Here is a 15121-nt window from a genome sequence, read left to right on the forward strand (position 1 = left end):
TTAATGAAAAAAAAAAAATGTTCAATTCAGTTCAAAATTCAATGATCTATAAAATTACATACTCGAAATTTTTCTAAAAATTCTACGTAAATTATGTGAAGATCCTGCTCTTCAAAGAAGCCGTGCTAAATATCGTGCATATTTGCAAAATGTCTCACAGGAGAGACTAGTTACCTTCTTAAAAAGATCCAACTTCTTTAGCAACTTTGTTACGGGATGAAAATCAAATGCAAGTATGACAATGGGCCATAGTGCAACCTAGCTAACCTAACCTAGGTAAAAAGTTTGAAATTTTAATGAAAATTCGCCGAATTTTTACAAATTTTATACAAAATTCGAAACTTTGATTTGTAGTATGAACTATGTTTTTATAAAAAAATAATTGAAATTACAAAAGAAATAAATGAATAGTCAAAACTTATCAATATTTCGTATTTAAAAAAAAAATAAAAACCAACTTTTCCTATTACAATATTAAAACATTACATATAATTTACTTTGTAGCACCATGATGGAGTTTTTTAAATAAATATAAAAAATGGGTGTCTAAAATAAATTATTTGCTCTAAAAAATCTTCATGTAATATACAAGTACAAGTTTGTACAATATTAAACAAAAAAATAATTTTCATAATACTTCGGTTAATCTCCAATATTAACTTCGTATTAATTACAAATAGCTTCTTTAAAATTTTGCTGACTCAAAATTGAGAGGGCGACTAAGGTTTTGTTCAGCCATTGCCCATGTTACTCTCTCTTTTTAAATCCCCTGTGACGTCGCAGCCAAATTTAATCTCACAATTTTGATTCGTATGGCCAAACCTTGTAATCTATTATCCTTGGCATAGTTTCTTATGTATTTTCTTTTTACTCCTTGTATCCTCAGAAAGATTATTGAGAGCAAAAGTCAATGCATGTTGTTTCAGTAGAAATATTCAAATAAGACCTTGCACAACCTTGCGTTCGAGTAACTCGAAATTGGTTATTAATACAACATTAAATTTGACTGTTTCCCTATGAAAATATGCTAAATCGATGTAATTTTGATTAACTTTTCATATTTTGTCTGCGGTGGAAATGGCCATATTCTGAAAGTAGGGCTAAAAAAAGATACCCACGGCCGTTTTTCTATATCAATTCGTTTATACTTTTTTAAAACCGAACTTGTTCTCGCTCATACATTTGCATTTGTCTGTGCGTGCAAAAGTTGAATTTTTTTGGGCGTTGTTATATACATATGTAAATATATTAAACTGACTTTTATAGTCTTGGCATGACTTACCGGTTCAGTACTTCCCGAGCTACTTTTTACAGCCACTGGTTTTTTAATTTCAGTCGGTTTGGCGCGCATTTTGCCCAAAGGTGAAGAAGGATTAGACGTTTTCTCTGCTTCAAGAGGCACTTTTGTAACCACCGTAGGTTTGGTAAGTGTGACTGTAGAAGCAGTTTTGGGGCTTGCCGATGTAGTTGAGGATTTGCCTGCAGTAATCGCAGCCGCAGTTTCTGTTCCTCGGGAACTACTAGCTTCCGCCTCTCCTTCAAACTCAGCTGCCTGCTGCTCGTAGGGTATCAAATCTGGCTTGACTGTGGTTGCGCTCGTAACCTTACCCTCGCCACGACCTTTTTGACTCTCAAACTCGGTAGCTTGAAACGCTAATACGCTTAACGCACGCAAATCTTCTAAATGGCGCTCCCATTCCTCTGCATTTAGCCACTGCTCGCTATGACGTACGGGCTTGCGCAAATGGCTGGCCAATAAGTTCATAGGCTGTGGATTGCCTTCATAGTTAATTGCTGGCGATAGCAAAAGGAATTTACTAATTTTACATTTAAAATTTCAAAAATACATTTCATTAACAGGCAAACATAGCTAAGGCATATTGATTATTTCTTCGGCAAAACATTGATGCGAGTAAACAAAGGAATCTCAATGATAAGAGCAAATAATAAAAAAAAATCTTTAAGTATACAATTTGTCTTCAGCTTACACTCAATCCTCAGCAATTTCAACTGATCGTTAATGAGAAAATTATTTTGTAAGTAGGTGGATAACAACAATTTGGTGAAATGCTCCACATCAGTCTCAATGAGCACAGCAAGATGTGAGTCAACCTTCCATGCTATTAGCTTACCAAAATCTTCAATCTGTAAACATCGTTAAAGAGAAAGAATGAATATTATAAATATATAGGTATATATGTATATATATATATATATATATAATTGGCGCGTACAGCCTTTTTTGGGTGTTTGGCCTCCTCCTATTTGTGGTGTGCGTCTTGATGTTGTTCCACAAATGGAGGGACCTACAGTTTTAAGCCGACTCCGAACGGCAGATATTTTTATGAGGAGCTTTTTCATGGCAGAAATACAATCGGAGGTTTGCCATTGCCTGCCGAGGGGCGACCGCTATTAGGAAAATGTTTTTCTTAATTTTGGTGTTTCACCGAGATTAACCTACGTTCTCTCTGTGAATTCCGAATGGTAGTCACGCACCAACGGCTACGGTGGCCGCCGTATATTTAGGTAAATAAAATAAAAACCGTTAATAACTGCTTTTTTCGTAATTTATTTTGAGAGTTCAGAATAAGTCTAGTTGTAAAATGGAAAGTGCAACTAACCAATCAAACATCCCGACGCACACTACACGTTCCCACGACGGTCAGCTCTATATAACCGAAACGACCAGGATTTATATCTACGACTAAGGTGAAAAGTCGAACTAGGCAGCCAAAATACAAATTGGTACAATACTTATGGGCCCAATAAAGTATCCTATGCAAGAGCGAAGCGATGGTTCCAATGATTTCGTTCTGGTAAACTGCACGTCGAAGATGGAAATCGGGCGATCGGACCGACATGTTCCTTTGCCAGGAACTTAAGACTAACTACGTATGTGTACCACACGAATTAACCCAAAGAAAACCAAAACGAAGTCAACCCACTTTTGATACCTTATTTTACTTGTGGTACAAAACGGGTTTCAAGAGATGCTTATGAAAATGAGCTGCTAAAATTGTTTACCAAAATGGACGAGGGCTTCTTCAATCACCGAGTTATGACATGGACAAAAGTTACGGCACATGTTTGACTTAAATCGGATATTTGTAATTATGTTAACCTTGTCTTTGGAACAAAGCGAAAAAATGCTCGAGGCCCTCAAATAGCTAGCCTACAGCGCTTGGGGCAAAGGCAAAGAAACGTTGCTGGCGACAATTAAGGTAATTGACCGGTCGATTCTAAATTAAGCAGCACCCATCTGGTCACCTGGAACTAATGACTCACAGTGGACAAAGTTTCAGACTTGTCAAAATACTGCTGGCGGGACCGCCATAAGATGTCTCCTGATGTCTCTCTTTCAACATCTACACAGCGAGGCAAATAGGTTCCCTTGCAGGAACTTAATGGAGGCCGACGCATTGCTAGGCACGTCAGGAGCCATCTCCTCAATCTGACTGACGAGATCCGGAGCTTAACGCAGTATCCACTGGGCCCCTTAGTATAACCAACCTCCCGTCGGCGGAGTCCAACCGCTACCCATTTCAGACGAAAAGCTCTAACTACCTCGTGAGACCCGAGTTAGTTCGACACAATAGACACATTGACTTGATATTGTAACAGCTTCGACTCCTACCTATTTAGAATCGACCCCGACATACTCAGCATATGTCCGGATGTGAAGGTACTCCACACGGCACTAACTATCCATCCTCGTACTCACTTAAGCCCACTCATCTTATACCTCTCTTCCTTTGGACCTACCTCGTAAAATTACCTGATCAAAAGATTTGGTTAAATAAATTAAAATAGCTAAGGTAGGAAGGTAAAAAACTAAAATATAGTTATTTACATAATTTTATAGACATGCCATTTTCAACAGCCCACTGAGTGCACATATTAATGCATGCTGCTTTAGTATTCGTTCAGTGCACAAATAAACAAGCATTCAAAGCATATTCAACTGCATTATAACGGTTGTGATGTAATAGATTCAAGAAAAAGGGAAGTGAAGGCGATGTCGCCATCTTTTGTCACCGTCCATATTATGTCGTAATACATATGTATGCATTAAAATGAAATTATTTTTGTATTTTTAAAAAAATAAAAAAATTTTTTTTCTCTTATCTTATTGTTAAACATTTCAAGAATATATTCCTAAAATTTTATGTCGATCTGAGCAAAAGTCTTGAAGTTATTGTTTATTTAGCCTCTTGTCCTTTATCAGAATATCTCTGGCAGCTACGGGTGTTTTTTAGCTTACAAACTTTCAAACGCGTTTTTCTCAAAACTGCTTTTTCAAAGTCCGTGTTCACTGTCATTTAAAAACTACTTGACCGATTCATTTCAAACTTAGTATACATTTTCTACATATAAAATACCTCCCCCCAACGTTTAGTTAACATTTTTTTTTTAATTTAAGAGTGTTTTACACCCTCAAAATGGCGGAATTTTTTGCGGAAAATTGTAGTTTATATTTTAGATGGCCATAAAAAATTTTGAAGTGAAAAAAAAAATAATCAGAGAACGTTGGGGGGAGGATTTGATGATACTTTAACTAAATTTTAATGCTTTTTGATTTCAGATAATTTCCGACCGAGATATAGTGAACACCGCAAATTGTTTTTTTTTAAGACGTTCTGGGAAAAGCTTTGTCACCGGCTGGTTTTTCAAAATTTTCTCATAAAAAAATTACAGAATATTGTTAAAAGTATACTTAATAATATACAAAAGGTTTTAGTAAATTTGCTCAATCCACATTTAAAAAAAAAATTCACAAAAAAGATGTTTTTTTTACGCTGAAACCCTTACCCCGCCCTTAAGTGTATAGATGAAAAGCCAATAACGAGCTTTCCAACACAACCTAAATGTGTGAATTATCTAGCAGCTAGTGGTTATCCTTTTCACTTTAGAGACACTACTGTATCACTCACCCGAACAAAATCCGCATCATATCCAGTCTGATAACAAGGTTGGATATCAGTTTCCAATAGAAGATGTAATATTTTCCCCTTACTTGACCCCGATAAACGCTCCAACAGATCTGCTGGAGCAGGTGAATGCGCAAAAGGTAGTAGCATAGTGTCTGCTGACGCCGTACACTCTCCAAATGATATCCAAGGCATTAGTTGAACCACTTGCAATGGTGATAGACAACAACCGCGATGCTCGCCATTTAACCAGAGTATTTCGGAAACACGCGCTGCATTGCGATTATAGCAGAAATCCGATGCCGCTAATGTTGGATCTTCATGCAAATGGGGGAAGAATTTGTACAAAATTACTTCTGATTTTATATGTGAACGTAAAAGTAATTAGCCTTACCAAAACCATCATCCGTTCCTGCTGGCAACGTATAAAAGGCGACGCTCGTCTTTTGAGCTAATTGCTGGCAAATTTTAACACAGACATTCTTGATACGCCAAGACTGCAGAAAAGTCGCAGTCGCATAAAATAAAGTCAACATTTTAGTACCGCTTTGGAAGTTTTAGGAATGCCTTTGACGATGTAAGGAATAGCTAAATAATGAATGTACTTTTCTCGTTGCCACGGAACTTTTAACGTTAATAATGATTTTTTTATTGCTATACCTTAACACAAGCAATTTTTAAGTAATTATAATGCACTTTATCATGCCGTTGAATTTATTGCAGTAGAGCTAGGAGTTTTTGCTTGTTGATAAAAATTTGGGAAAAGAATCGAGTTTCGTAATTTTTGTTATTTCCGTTTCCACAGCAAAGCAGACCCTTGGATGTGCTTCTTGCATTACGTTCTTACCTTTACCGTTGCATATAATGAATGCGTTTACGATGAAGCCTCGCTCATATTTTTCGATAATTTAGTTGTCATCTACTCTACTCTTTCTACATCACCCGTTGATTTTTTTCGTTCGCATTGTCTTTCCTTTGACACAAATTTTTTATATATTTTTCACCACTGACATTTGTTGTCACTGATTTCAGAGCTGATTTCTTATCACTAGAAAGGCTTTCTTTTTGTTGTATTAAACAGCCGGCATTACATTAACGTTCTCTGCGTTCTCTGCACTTCCAACTAAAGATTTGAGAAAAACAGAACGGATGAAAGTCAGAAAAAAAACAAAACCAGGTGTTTAGTTTGGCTGGAAGTACTAACAGTGCTTACAAACTAAGATGCGAAAATTTGCAAGACAAAAACAGGCATGAGTCAAAACCAACAAATTGGCACCACTTTTATACGTACATACATACAATTCTGAAGTTTAAGATCTAACTTCGACAATATTAAACAAAAAGGGTGAATTTTTCCAACGCAGCAGCAAAAAGCCTTTTTATTTAAATTAAATTACCCCATAAGATATCGCCTAGCAATAAATAAGAAAATCATGCCGGTAAATATAAGAATTATTATTTGGTGTGAAAAATCTGAATCTCGGTAGGGGTGGGGTCATGATAATAAACAGAATCAAAGCCATTATGAATATTGGTGTTATTCTTTTCATAAACTTTTTAGGCATATCATTCTCAGTTTAAGGAGTTTCCCCAAGTGGTAGGAAACATGGCAATTTTGCCTTTACGCACCCAGGCTCGCGGTCCTGCTCCTAGTGCCAATATCGAAAACGATATCATTGATGAGTCACTTTACTACTTTAAAGCAAACGTGTTCTTTCGAACTTATGAAATAAAGGTAATGTACGCATTTTGTATAGTTATAAAATGAAATCGCTTTATATATTAAAATTGTATTTTAGTCCGAGGTTGATCGTGTACTCATTTACATTACACTCTACATAACCGAATGTTTGAAGCGCTTGCAACGATGCAGTAATAAAAACCAAGGGAATCAAGAAATGTACAGCTTAGCGATATCAAAGTTTGATATACCCGGAGACGCCGGGTTTCCGTTGAATGCTGTCTACGCTAGGCCACAAAATACACAGGAAGCTGGTAAGCAACTTTCACTTAATTTTGTATAAATATCATACTTTTCCACATCTAACCCTTACAGATTTAATGCGTCAATATTTTCTTCAACTTCGTCATGAAATTGGTAATCGCGTTTGTGAAAAAGTCTTCAATACTGAAGATGGCAAGCCAAACAAATGGTGGATATGTTTTGCTAAGAAAAAGTTCATGGAGAAATCTTTGTCCTTTCCCGGACAATAAATATCAATACATGTTTTTTAAAAAGTACTCCATATTAATTCCTTTTTGATGCATGTTTAAAAACTGTGTAGAATCAAAACTTATAAAAATTGTATGTAGTATTAGTTGAATTTTCAGCCGTAAAGAAATATACAAAGTTAAATTTCAACTTTTCTAGACAGTCACACCGTCTTTCAAGAATATGTATGCGTTGAGCATTATTTACGCATTTATTGAAATAAAGGTTCCATATAACTAATTTAAAAACGGTTAAGAGCTTGAACTTTTGCGACTCAAATTATTTAACGGTATAAGTGGTCGGCTTGTAAGTTAGACGCAATCTCAGATTCCCACTTGTCACCATTGCAAAGTAACTTCTCCTTGTTGTACAACAATTCTTCATGAGTTTCCGTTGAGAACTCAAAATTAGGTCCCTCTACAATGGCATCGACTGGACAAGCCTCCTAAAAATAGATGAGTTAATAAACTTTATTTTTTTTTTCACATAAATACCTGGCAAAAACCACAGTAGATACACTTGGTCATATCAATGTCATAACGCGTGGTACGCCTGCTCCCATCCGATCGTGTTTTTGCTTCAATAGTGATGGCTTGTGCTGGACAAATAGCCTCACACAACTTGCAGGCAATGCATCGTTCCTCACCACTAGGATACCGCCGAAGTGCATGCTCGCCACGGAATCGTGGGCTCAAGGGTCCCTTTTCAAAGGGGTAATTAATAGTTGCTGGTTCTTTAAATATATGCGCTAAAGTGACAGCAAAACCACGAAACAGTTCTCCTAAAAACAATGTTGTTGCGGCGCGATCGGTGATCTCGTTCATTTCCATGCTCAAATCCTTGTTGTTGACATAGACATATCCTTTCGGGACAGGCACTATATCCTTACCGGGAGTACTCAAGCGGAGGCTGGTACCAAACATACGCTGGCCTGTGACATTTTTACAATATTAAATTTAATTGGCAGTTTCTCCAAGATATGACATAACTTCCATAACCTCAACCATTTGGTGACCAAATGAAATTAAAATAATTCCAATTGATATTTAGCCAATGAAAGACTTACCATTTCGCGAAAGTATGAAAACTTTAGCTGGTAATGACATTTTGACTGCAAAACAAGTTCCAACCTTCAAATTTTTTATTTAGATGCCTATTTCGTGCGATTTGCTACAACCAATGCCTGAAAACAATTTTTACCCTCCCTATTTCTTTGTCATTCTTCGACTAATTAACGTCATCGGAGTTTGTTGTGCTCCCTGGTTCGTCTAATAACTTCCAATATATTGCCTGTGCTGCCAAATTTGAACAGTGCCAATTAGAAAAAAATCTCTAGCTAGTTTGGAGTAATTTTTGCTAAAAATTCAGTCATGAAAGCATATAAACATTTTATTTTAGAGTATTAAAAAAAAAAATTCTGATAAAAATACATTTGATTCCCTTTGTCTATGTTTAAGAGGAACATAGACAAAAAGGAAAAAAAATTGTACCTCCAAAAGACCGGAGTCGAAGTGGATAATTGAATTGTATCAAAAAGCGCTGAGTAAAAACAAAAACAAAATGTATGGCTTATTTACTAAAGCCATGAAATTTAGCAACCTTGGACGGGCACTAGTACCATTGGCAATATTAAAAAACTGTAACATTATCCTTATTCGTCATTTCTCAAAGCAGGAATCCAAGCTCGCAAAGTAAGTAAAATGGATTTTTGGGTATTGTTCAAATTGTTAAAGCGTTATGAAATAATGCCAGTGATTTTCTTTGCTCTTGCAATAAATGCGCATTGTTGGCAATAAGTAATGAAGGGAGAGAAGTGTTTAAATGCAAGATATGCAATTCGATTGCATAACAATAATACAATATTTTGCTTGTAGATTAGCTGAAGTAGGACGATTGGAGACCGCCAAACTCGATGGAAAATATGAGACTGGTCAACTGTTTCTGCACCGCATATTTGGCTACCGTGGAGTTGTGCTCTTCCCATGGACTGCGCGTGTATACGATAGGGATCTCCATAATCCGAGTAAGCAAAAGCAAAGAGTAAATACGGATGGTGCCTCGGATGCAGCCAGTGCGAACGAAAAAGGGAAACGGAGTGCAGGTGGTGCGCCTACTACTACAACAGAAAATCCGGCTACTGAACAGGGAAGCACAGAAGTACAATCAACTGGGAAAGGCATAAACACGAGCACAATTTCTTCAGGTAGCTCGGATACCGCTGCGAAAGAAGTCAAGGGCAAAGTACATACATTCTACCAAGTGCTAATTGATTCTCGTGATTGCCCATACATTGTAAAAAAATGTCTCTAGTACCTACCTTGGCACTATTTTTTAGAACATGCATTTTTTCCTTTTAGCGCGCACAAACTGAAGCAGTGACTTTCTTAGGAAATCAGGATTCAAACCGCAGCCTATACGCTATTCCTGGCTTAGATTATGTAGCACATGATGATATAATGCCGTATTCGACGGGGGAGAAACATCCTCTACAACACGAACTTTTCGATAAATTTTTAACGCATGTGGCAGGCAAAGATCCACCTTTTGAAGGGCAGGATACTTTGAAAGCGTGGCAGGAGAAAAATCATCCTTGGTTGGAGCTAAGTGATGTGCATAAGGAAACAACGGAAAACATACGCGTAACTGTGATACCGTTTTATATGGGCTGTCGTGAAACACCTGCCTCCTCTGTTTACTGGGTAACGACATATTACTTTTGGGTTTTCATTTCAATTTACCAGCTGTTTCTTTTTAGTGGCGCTATTGCATACGTTTGGAAAATTTAGGTGTACTTAGCGTACAGTTACGTGAACGACACTGGCGTATTTTCTCACTGTCTGGCACATTAGAGACTGTACGCGGCCGTGGCGTTGTCGGACAAGAACCAATACTCAGTCCAAGATTGCCGGCATTTCAATACAGCAGCCATGTTAGCTTGCAAGCACCGAGTGGACACATGTGGGGAACGTTCCGTTTAGAACGTGAGGACGGTCACACGTTCGATTGCAAAATACCTCCTTTTTCGCTAGAGAGTAAACCGGAAGAGCCAGGTACAGGACTCTCCTCGAGTACCGGAACAAATAGTGGCGGCAGTGTTGGCGGTAATAAACCCGACAATGTCGAATAATACGTATGTTCATGTATCGTATGTTATAGCGATACTTTAAATTTCGGTTACTAAAGCTAAATACAAATATAGGATATGAAACAGGTAAGGAAATGGGATTGATGCAAAGTACAGTGACTTATCCTAATTCGGGATGGCAAATAAAGATGAATAGTAAGATTAAGTAGTTCGTCTATTTATCTAGTAAATAAAATAAATTTCAACGACAAAATGTTTGTGAATAGACAATTCTAAAATAAGGATATTTTGAGAATAAATTACCATGTTCTGTTTGCTTAAATACCGATACTTTTTATTTTAACATTGTATGTATTATATATTGGACAATCTAACAAAATATTCTCACATCGGAACAAATATTTTCAAATTAATTTTGTATAGCTTTAATATTTGATGGCTTCAACTGAGCTTCGAAACTAAGTGGACGCATGTTATCTTGTATACCAAATAATTGCTGAAGTGCATCAAGAGAAGCAGTTTTTATTGCGGTGGCCACATCTTCGCCAAATCCTGTAAAATCAAGATAAGAGTTGAATTTTATAACCTCATTACGTTTATTTCGAAATAGTCCCTAATGTTCATTAATTATAATGTAAAATATTCCTTAAAGTAAACCAATATTTTTATTAATACTTTTGCAATTCATACTTTCTATTTTATAAATATCAATATAGTTTTCTATAAAATGGCCAACTTACCAGAACCAATCAGTTTCTTATTTGCATATAGTCCCACACGATATGCCGCTAGCACTGTATTTTTGCCACAGTCTCCAATTAGGCGCGGTTCTAAATCACCCAAATTTCGCTCCTCACAAATTTGCTTCAACATTTGTTCGGGATCTTCGATGCGCCATATTTCAAGTAAATCACGTTGATTCATTTGAGTGCAGATAATATCGCGAATAAAGAGAAAAGCACGTTCTTGTCCGTTGGACTGCTCGATTGCACTGATAACAGCAAGTAAAGATCGCGCCAAAGATTCTTCTGCTGGAGGATAATCTGCATCAAGCAGTAATTCTGTCATCCCCAAATGCGCACCAATGTGGGATAACATTTTGGTACTAAGCAAATAGTCCGTAAACGCATTTATCCCTTCCGCGGGTGCAAGTGGGAGTGAATGTTTTAGGTAAGCACGTACACACTCATTAGCTAAATAAGCTCCACGCTCTGCCAGTTGAAGGTTGTCTTGTATTTTTACATCGGATTCTTTAATGCCAAGTTCACTTTGCCGTAGTTGCTCTTTTTCTACATATGAATGCTGAGTGAATGCTGCCTGCAACATGGGCAATTGGAAATCTTCTTGAAGTCTTTTACCAAACGCAAACAACTCAGCACGGTAGTTCCATTCAACAAAACCGGATCGAGGTTGTGGTGGTACTGAACCCAGTTTCTTTTGTCGCCTGCGAAGTTCACGTAATGTCGGAGCCAACCAACGCTTAAAAGAGCGTGTTTGATCTAAATAAATAATTTTTGAAACTTTGTGCAAGTAAAACTTTCATTATTTACCTAACACTGGAGATCTATTAATCCCTTTTGGTAGGACTAAAATTCGCACTGCAGTTCGAATGAGCGACATTATAAAAATTTTTCTTACTCAACTAACCAAAGAATAATAGATAATCAAAGAATTGTGCCCCAAAATCACTTTTTTCTCATCAATTTCAAAATCAGCTGAGTAGGAGTCTTCTAAAGTTATCGATAACAATAAGTATGGGGCCTCAAAGCGTTGGTACTCACATAAACCAATTAATATAATTTCATACATTTTGTTTTGGCAGGCTGAGAGTTTGGTTGTCAAAATGAGAATGTAAAGAACGTTCACATATGCATTAATTACCAATAAATCAACAAAATTAATCTACCCGTTCACATAAGGCAGATTACCTGTCATATGGCAATCACCTGTCAATACTGTTGTGAAAGGTTTTTCTTCATAGAAATTATTTTGGTGGAATATTTCGGTGTTTTTGGTTTCCTTAATTATTATTAACGATATGAAGAAAAGACAAGGAGAAGAAATTGCTAATGTAATTGTGCATTTGGCTGCTAATAATAAACAGTTGGAAGAAATCCGTAAACGACGTTTACTGAGGTTTCAAAAAATTATGGCAGCAATACGCATTCGAAATTCGATATTACATTTTATAATAAGTAATGAGAGGACAAACGTTTATGGACACACGCTTTTTTTCTGTTATATGAATGCATAGTTAATAATACCTAACAAACATTTTATTAGAATTATGTCTATAAATCTGTTTTCTTTGCCGGCATCCATTTTATTTAGTTTCTACTTTGATGTTTTTCCTTAAATTCTTAGTAATATTTATCGATAACCCAGGGTTGTATGTCAAAAAGTATTTTTATTATATGGGATTATTTTATAATTTCAGATGTTGGGAGAGAAATTGTACGGGAAATCTCGCTTTTTAATTACGGATTGGGAGTTAAGCGCGAAAAAGTAGATGAAGATTAAAAAACTGCTATTATAGCAAAGTCACCTTTGTGGATTGTGCATTCCGAACTCTCTGCGGCGTCATGCCCCTAGAGATATTTTCACAATTTAATACGCGGCACTTCTTCTTCGTTAGTTTTTTTAGTCTAAATGCCCCAAATCTCAATATTACCAATTCATTCACATGTAAGTTAATAATTTTTTAAAGGTGGTATTTATTTACAATCAATTGAGCGACAAATCTTATAGTCTGTAGCGCCATTAAGGATGGAAAATATAAACTTGACTGCACTACACGTATTTGACACTGCGCCGCCATTATACTGTACAATTAAATGTTTAGTTTTTAGACTTTGTTAGTATAGAAAATTGTGTAAGAAAAAGTCACAGAAGACATTCTTTCCGTACCAAATAGGCTATAAATTCGTACAAGAATTATTTAATCAATGGCGTTACAAACCTATGGAGATAAGCCTGTGGCTTTTCAGTTGGAGGAAGGCGGCGAATATTACTATGTGGGCTCGGAAGTGGGAAATTATATGCGCTTGTTTCGTGGTATTTTGTATAAGAAGTATCCTGGTATGACGCGGTTAGTACTCTCAAATGAAGAGCGTAAAAGGCTCGCTGATTCTGGCCTGAGTTCGCATATATTGGCCAGTTCAGTATCTTTGCTACGTGCTGTCGAAGTTGATGACATTATTGCTGGGAACGATGAAAAGTAAGTGAATATTTATAAACATAAGTGCGTTTATGTCGTCATTCAGCTTAATGAATAATTTTGTCAATCAGATATCGAGCGATATCGGTTAACACATCGGAAACACCTCTTCCACGTGAGAGTAAGTCTAAAAAACAACCGCAGTATGTTCCCACTATGCCGAATTCCAGCCATCTGGACGCAGTTCCACAAGCTACACCAATCAATCGCAATCGGGTTCATACTAAAAAAGTTCGCACTTTTCCCATGTGCTTTGATGATACCGATCCAAGTACTAATATTGAAAACGCAGCACAAAAGGAATGTTTAGTACCAATACGTCTAGACATGGAATTGGAAGGACAGAAGTTGCGCGACACATTCACTTGGAATAAAAATGGTAAAATATTTGTTATGTTTATATGTATATGAATTTTTTAATCAATTTTGATAATATTTTGCAGAGAGTATGATAACACCAGAACAATTTGCTGAAGTACTTTGTGATGATTTGGATCTAAATCCTATTCCCTTTGTGCCCGCCATTGCACAGGCAATTCGACAGCAAATTGAAGCGTTTCCCAATGAACCACCAATACTGGAAGAAAGTAGTGACCAGCGTGTTATTGTTAAACTTAATATTCACGTCGGTAATACCTCCCTTGTTGACCAAGTTGAGTGGGATATGTCTGAAAAGAATAACAATCCTGAGGAATTTGCTATAAAATTATGCGCAGAACTTGGTTTAGGAGGAGAGTTCGTAACAGCAATTGCTTACAGCATACGAGGCCAATTGTCCTGGCACTGTCGTACTTATGCTTTTAGCGAGGCTCCGCTATCAACCATCGACGTTCCCTTCCGAAACCCCAGCGATGCTGATGCATGGGCACCATTCCTTGAAACGTTAACCGATGCTGAAATGGAAAAGAAGATCCGAGATCAAGATCGTAATACGCGCCGTATGCGCCGCTTAGCCAACACGACTACCGGTTGGTAGAGTCGACAGCATTAGAATGTATTACTTAACCGAAATATATATAGCAGATATTCCAGTAAAAATTAAAGGTACTCTGCTTGTACGCTAAAAATAACAAATGTAAACGTACGTAAATGGTATCTCTCTCATTTTATTAATAAATACATATATAATATATAGGGAAAAAATAGAATGAAGTTTTCTATGTATATGATATACTTTACAGCATATGAAAATTGAGATAGAGAGAATAATAAGGTGGCGCCGATCGTGGTACCGCTACTTTTCTCTCAGCGAATTTGACAGAATCGCTGTGCGTGTGATGCCGAATTTGTGTAATTTGTTCGTGTGTTGTTTGTGTAATTTCTTATTGCATTGTTTACATATTTACATCTCTCTCGTGCAGCTGCACTAATGTGACGTCCCGTACTCTGTGGTGGCGCAATCTAGGTTCTATCATTCTTAAGCTAGATATACACGAGGCAACCGTTGAAGCAACGTATTGCCTTTGTTTAAGAAACACGTTGCGACCGTTGCTTCAATCTCTGTATTGTGTATAACTGTGGTGCAGGAAAGGTAGCATTTTTATCAATTTTATTGTATTCATTTTTTAATTGTTTTTTTTTCTAAAATTTTTATTTTTATATTTTTCACTACTTATATCCCACAGCTCTCTCAAATTTTTATATTCGTTAATAAAATTAACATAATTTTCATTATTTCC

At 36.6% G+C, this 15121-nt stretch overlaps 6 protein-coding genes across 8 annotated transcripts in view; 3 read left to right on the plus strand and 3 right to left on the minus strand.

The window, feature by feature from the left end:
- The window catches only part of LOC129241539 (biotin--protein ligase), a 32624-nt gene extending 26649 nt beyond the window's left edge, over positions 1-5975 (minus strand). Inside the window, exons 1-4 of one of the 2 annotated variants that reach the window (XR_008582144.1) lie at positions 5323-5975; positions 4932-5245; positions 1989-2145; positions 1283-1794 (exon numbers count right to left, since the gene is read on the minus strand). Coding sequence is in view for 1 of the 2 variants with exons in the window: in XM_054877935.1 (XP_054733910.1) it covers positions 1283-1794; positions 1989-2145; positions 4932-5245; positions 5323-5464 (1125 nt within the window). In the remaining variant the exon portion in view is untranslated. The remainder of the gene's footprint in view (positions 1-1282; positions 1795-1988; positions 2146-4931; positions 5246-5322) is intronic. The other variant, XM_054877935.1, reaches the window with a different exon arrangement.
- Positions 5976-6199: 224 nt separating this feature from the next.
- On the plus strand, positions 6200-7322 carry LOC129241593 (actin-related protein 2/3 complex subunit 3). The gene is made up of 4 exons (XM_054878021.1): positions 6200-6367; positions 6490-6663; positions 6728-6923; positions 6985-7322. The coding sequence occupies exons 1-4, from the start codon at positions 6362-6364 to the stop codon at positions 7140-7142; spliced, it is 534 nt and encodes a 177-aa protein (XP_054733996.1). The 5' UTR covers positions 6200-6361; the 3' UTR covers positions 7143-7322.
- On the minus strand, positions 7280-8370 carry LOC129241588 (NADH dehydrogenase (ubiquinone) 23 kDa subunit). The gene is made up of 3 exons (XM_054878009.1): positions 8207-8370; positions 7635-8071; positions 7280-7585 (listed from the first exon to the last, which is right to left on the minus strand). Exons 1-3 carry the CDS (start codon positions 8244-8246, stop codon positions 7424-7426), a joined length of 639 nt encoding a protein of 212 aa, XP_054733984.1. The 5' UTR covers positions 8247-8370; the 3' UTR covers positions 7280-7423.
- Positions 8371-8454: 84 nt separating this feature from the next.
- On the plus strand, positions 8455-10547 carry LOC129241560 (polymerase delta-interacting protein 2). Of its 2 annotated transcripts, XM_054877969.1 has the most exons (5): positions 8455-8831; positions 9015-9432; positions 9498-9839; positions 9896-10270; positions 10340-10547. In XM_054877969.1, exons 1-4 carry the CDS (start codon positions 8701-8703, stop codon positions 10265-10267), a joined length of 1263 nt encoding a protein of 420 aa, XP_054733944.1. In that variant the 5' UTR covers positions 8455-8700; the 3' UTR covers positions 10268-10270; positions 10340-10547. The 2 variants fall into 2 exon arrangements, with proteins under 2 accessions (XP_054733944.1, XP_054733935.1); XM_054877960.1 differs by having other exon boundaries at positions 9896-10547.
- Positions 10533-11943, minus strand: LOC129241583 (39S ribosomal protein L44, mitochondrial). Its single transcript, XM_054877994.1, has 3 exons — positions 11776-11943; positions 10966-11724; positions 10533-10777 (listed from the first exon to the last, which is right to left on the minus strand). The coding sequence occupies exons 1-3, from the start codon at positions 11843-11845 to the stop codon at positions 10635-10637; spliced, it is 972 nt and encodes a 323-aa protein (XP_054733969.1). The 5' UTR covers positions 11846-11943; the 3' UTR covers positions 10533-10634.
- Positions 11944-13035: 1092 nt separating this feature from the next.
- LOC129241572 (SWI/SNF-related matrix-associated actin-dependent regulator of chromatin subfamily B member 1) lies at positions 13036-14485 on the plus strand. Its single transcript, XM_054877983.1, has 3 exons — positions 13036-13442; positions 13514-13821; positions 13886-14485. Exons 1-3 carry the CDS (start codon positions 13171-13173, stop codon positions 14416-14418), a joined length of 1113 nt encoding a protein of 370 aa, XP_054733958.1. The 5' UTR covers positions 13036-13170; the 3' UTR covers positions 14419-14485.
- Positions 14486-15121: the final 636 nt, after the last annotated feature.

Source organism: Anastrepha obliqua, chromosome 1 (assembly GCF_027943255.1).
Source record: "Anastrepha obliqua isolate idAnaObli1 chromosome 1, idAnaObli1_1.0, whole genome shotgun sequence".
Classification (NCBI taxonomy): domain Eukaryota; kingdom Metazoa; phylum Arthropoda; class Insecta; order Diptera; family Tephritidae; genus Anastrepha; species Anastrepha obliqua.

Excerpts from the sequence above, each read along its gene's own strand:
- LOC129241588 (XM_054878009.1), bottom strand. The coding sequence starts at position 8,246 with ATGTCATTACCAGCTAAAGTTTTCATACTTTCGCGAAATG. Across the intron at positions 8,072-8,206 it reads TTTCATACTTTCGCGAAATG|GCCAGCGTATGTTTGGTACC; the intron begins GTAAGTCTTTCA and ends AAAATGTCACAG. Across the intron at positions 7,586-7,634 it reads TCTACTGTGGTTTTTGCCAG|GAGGCTTGTCCAGTCGATGC; the intron begins GTATTTATGTGA and ends ATCTATTTTTAG.
- LOC129241583 (XM_054877994.1), bottom strand. The coding sequence starts at position 11,845 with ATGTCGCTCATTCGAACTGCAGTGCGAATTTTAGTCCTACCAAAAGGG. Across the intron at positions 11,725-11,775 it reads TAATAGATCTCCAGTGTTAG|ATCAAACACGCTCTTTTAAG; the intron begins GTAAATAATGAA and ends TTATTTATTTAG. Across the intron at positions 10,778-10,965 it reads TAAGAAACTGATTGGTTCTG|GATTTGGCGAAGATGTGGCC; the intron begins GTAAGTTGGCCA and ends TTGATTTTACAG.
- LOC129241593 (XM_054878021.1), top strand. Across the intron at positions 6,664-6,727 it reads TTCGAACTTATGAAATAAAG|TCCGAGGTTGATCGTGTACT; the intron begins GTAATGTACGCA and ends ATTGTATTTTAG. Across the intron at positions 6,924-6,984 it reads ACAAAATACACAGGAAGCTG|ATTTAATGCGTCAATATTTT; the intron begins GTAAGCAACTTT and ends TAACCCTTACAG.
- LOC129241572 (XM_054877983.1), top strand. The coding sequence starts at position 13,171 with ATGGCGTTACAAACCTATGGAGATAAGCCTGTGGCTTTTCAGTTGGAG. Across the intron at positions 13,443-13,513 it reads ATTGCTGGGAACGATGAAAA|ATATCGAGCGATATCGGTTA; the intron begins GTAAGTGAATAT and ends TTTGTCAATCAG. Across the intron at positions 13,822-13,885 it reads ATTCACTTGGAATAAAAATG|AGAGTATGATAACACCAGAA; the intron begins GTAAAATATTTG and ends AATATTTTGCAG.
- LOC129241560 (XM_054877960.1), top strand. The coding sequence starts at position 8,701 with ATGTATGGCTTATTTACTAAAGCCATGAAATTTAGCAACCTTGGACGG. Across the intron at positions 8,832-9,014 it reads CAGGAATCCAAGCTCGCAAA|ATTAGCTGAAGTAGGACGAT; the intron begins GTAAGTAAAATG and ends TTTTGCTTGTAG. Across the intron at positions 9,840-9,895 it reads CTGCCTCCTCTGTTTACTGG|TGGCGCTATTGCATACGTTT; the intron begins GTAACGACATAT and ends GTTTCTTTTTAG.